Raw genomic sequence first — 2,602 nt, 5'->3', positions numbered from 1 at the left:
GGGACCTATTTGAATTTCGTCTTGTAACCCAAACATCTGAAGGAGTCACAGTTCTAAAGGGCCTATTTGAATTTCGTCTTGGAGTCGAAGTATTAGAGGACCTATTTGAATTTCGTCTTGTAACCCAAACATCTGAAGGAGTCACAGTTCTAATGGGCCTATTTGAATTTCGTCTTGGAGTCGAAGTATTAGAGGACCTATTTGAATTTTGTCTTTTAATCAAAACATCAGAATTTAAAATGAAGCTTTGGGGTAACATTTTGAGAAAACTTTTCATCCTTTCTCTTGTGTCACTTGGCTAGAAATCAAAAAAGAAATCAAATTAAAATTCACGAATATCAATGGTGTGATTCCTTATTAACTTACAATAGGATCACTCATACACTCCCAAACATGTATGTATACATGTAAGTATGTATGTATTTATGTATGTATGTATGTATGTACTATTCTGCTTATATGTCTGTGAATACCTTTCAATGCAATGTACGCCAGAAGGTCTGCAAATCTAATGAAGCTTAACCTTCATACTGGTAAAAAGGACAAACATCTTTCTGTAGTACATCCATTAATGTTATATCATCTGAAGAAATGAATCCAAGAAGACGATCTAGCTGATGCCCACAGATACTACGGACTACACTGTAATCATACCAGGAATACAGACTGTGATCTTAAGAGACATGTGATTTGCGGAAACGTACATAGCAATGCCTTAAGTGTTTATAGATTCGATTCTAGGATTATTGTTATTATTCATATATATATATATATATATCATCATCATCATCATCATCATCATCCAAAATGTATGTACTTATCCAAAAATATTGGTTAGAGTTGTCATCATCAAGCTATTAAGTAACTTATTTATACCTGTTTAAAATTTTACCTGAAGATGGCAAGTTAAATGCTACGACATAACTTATGAAAGCATCAATAAAATTCTACCAAAACAGCTATCATGAATTTAAAACCTCCTTTATGTTCTTTTTAATACCTCTACTGTACCTAGAACCAGCCCTGAGTCAGATCTGTGGTTTAAACTGAATTCGGTACTTAGGTATCTACAGTATTCTACCAACATGATACCTTCATAGTTATTTTATCTCTCTGTAAAGACTATTATTGTACCTATCCCTATGTGCTGTTGTACCTAGATTCTAATGAATACTATAATTACGTATGCATATACATACATAGTAAATAATATAATTCTATGTATCCCACAAAGATGGAGTGATCTTAGTTGAAATGCTTTTGATCGAAGTTCTGTTAGATCATGGCCTGCTTTCAACAGATGGGCTTTGATAAAGGCATTCAAGGCATGGTACTAAACTGAGGTACAAGCACAGAAACAACCCCTCTGACAGGTTTCCACAGTTTCTGTCTCCCAAATTACATTTGTAATGCCCTGGTTGTCCTGTGACAATGGTTGAAGATACATTTCCCAAAGTGCTATGCAGTTGGATCAAATCCAAAACCATATTGTTATGAAATAAACTTCTTAACCACACTCTCATACCTTTGCCGACTACGCAGCTATGACAAGAAAAGTTATGATTGATTGTCAGTAGTGTGTCAACTTATCTATTGACGGTTAATATCAAATCACTGGCTCAGTATTACTTGTCAAAATGTTTAACTTTGAATATACCAGATCACTTAGTGGTAAATATATATTTCATAGAGTAAGTTTACTTCTGTAGCCTTACATTCCCAAGGCAACTATTAATTTCAGAATCATTTGATATCGGCATCTACTTTCAGGTTATCTCCATTTCCCGATCTAAATAATTGGATTAATTTTGAATTCTTTTGAAAAGCACATTATTATCAGTTGTGACTAATATTTCAGTTAAAAGGTATTTCTTTTTCCTAGCGTCCTTGATAACAATGTCTGACCAATTATCCTTGATCTCTTTGTCTGTATGTATTGGCAAGAGAGAGTTCTACAATTGATGAGTAATTTATTACCTTACAATACAAGCCTCAAATCCTCTCCACGAATCAAGTGAAACTAAAGTAATATATATATATGCTTTTGTAATTGTCCTTGGATTATTATTAGAGAGTAGACAATGTTTCTCATGCTACCGTAACAGAGTTTTAATTCAATTTAATAAACCAACACGATGACTACTGTAATATTTCTAAAGTATTTATAATTTGAATCTCGTACACTAACATGAATCTAGAATACAGCTAACTATAAGCTCGTACAGCCACAGATTAACAGGAAAATATATAAAAGGAAACAAAAAATTAACCACTTTAATGCATTTTATAGCTAAATATGGAATATACTTACTATTTCGTTGTCAACTTTTTGTAGGATTGCATTGGTCTGTAAATTTTAGAGAAAAAAGTCGAAGTAAAAATTTTAATATTTATTTATCTTGGTGTTGGAAAAAATAAAACTGCTGTACATCATGAGCAAGCTACACAAAAAAATTCCATTATGATTTTATGAACCAAAAACTTATTAATTATCAATTGAGAAACAAAATTTTAAGAAGAAAATTTGTTTGAAATAAACAATTTTGAATGAATACAAAACAAAAATACATTATATATATATATATATATCTTTATATATATA

At 31.6% G+C, this 2,602-nt stretch overlaps 1 protein-coding gene across 4 annotated transcripts in view; it reads right to left on the bottom strand.

The window, feature by feature from the left end:
• LOC106874393 (uncharacterized) overlaps positions 1-2,602 on the bottom strand; it is a 125,336-nt gene that overhangs the window by 94,536 nt on the left and 28,198 nt on the right. For all 4 annotated transcript variants that reach the window (XM_014922111.2, XM_014922110.2, XM_014922112.2 and 1 more), the window contains exons 6-7: positions 2,312-2,347; positions 6-298 (exon numbers count right to left, since the gene is read on the bottom strand). In XM_014922111.2, coding sequence (XP_014777597.1) covers positions 6-298; positions 2,312-2,347 — 329 coding nt within the window. The remainder of the gene's footprint in view (positions 1-5; positions 299-2,311; positions 2,348-2,602) is intronic.

This window comes from Octopus bimaculoides, chromosome 5, assembly GCF_001194135.2.
Source record: "Octopus bimaculoides isolate UCB-OBI-ISO-001 chromosome 5, ASM119413v2, whole genome shotgun sequence".
NCBI lineage: Eukaryota > Metazoa > Mollusca > Cephalopoda > Octopoda > Octopodidae > Octopus > Octopus bimaculoides.
Note: the sequence above shows the minus strand (reverse complement) of the source record. Positions and strands in the feature narration are given on the sequence as shown.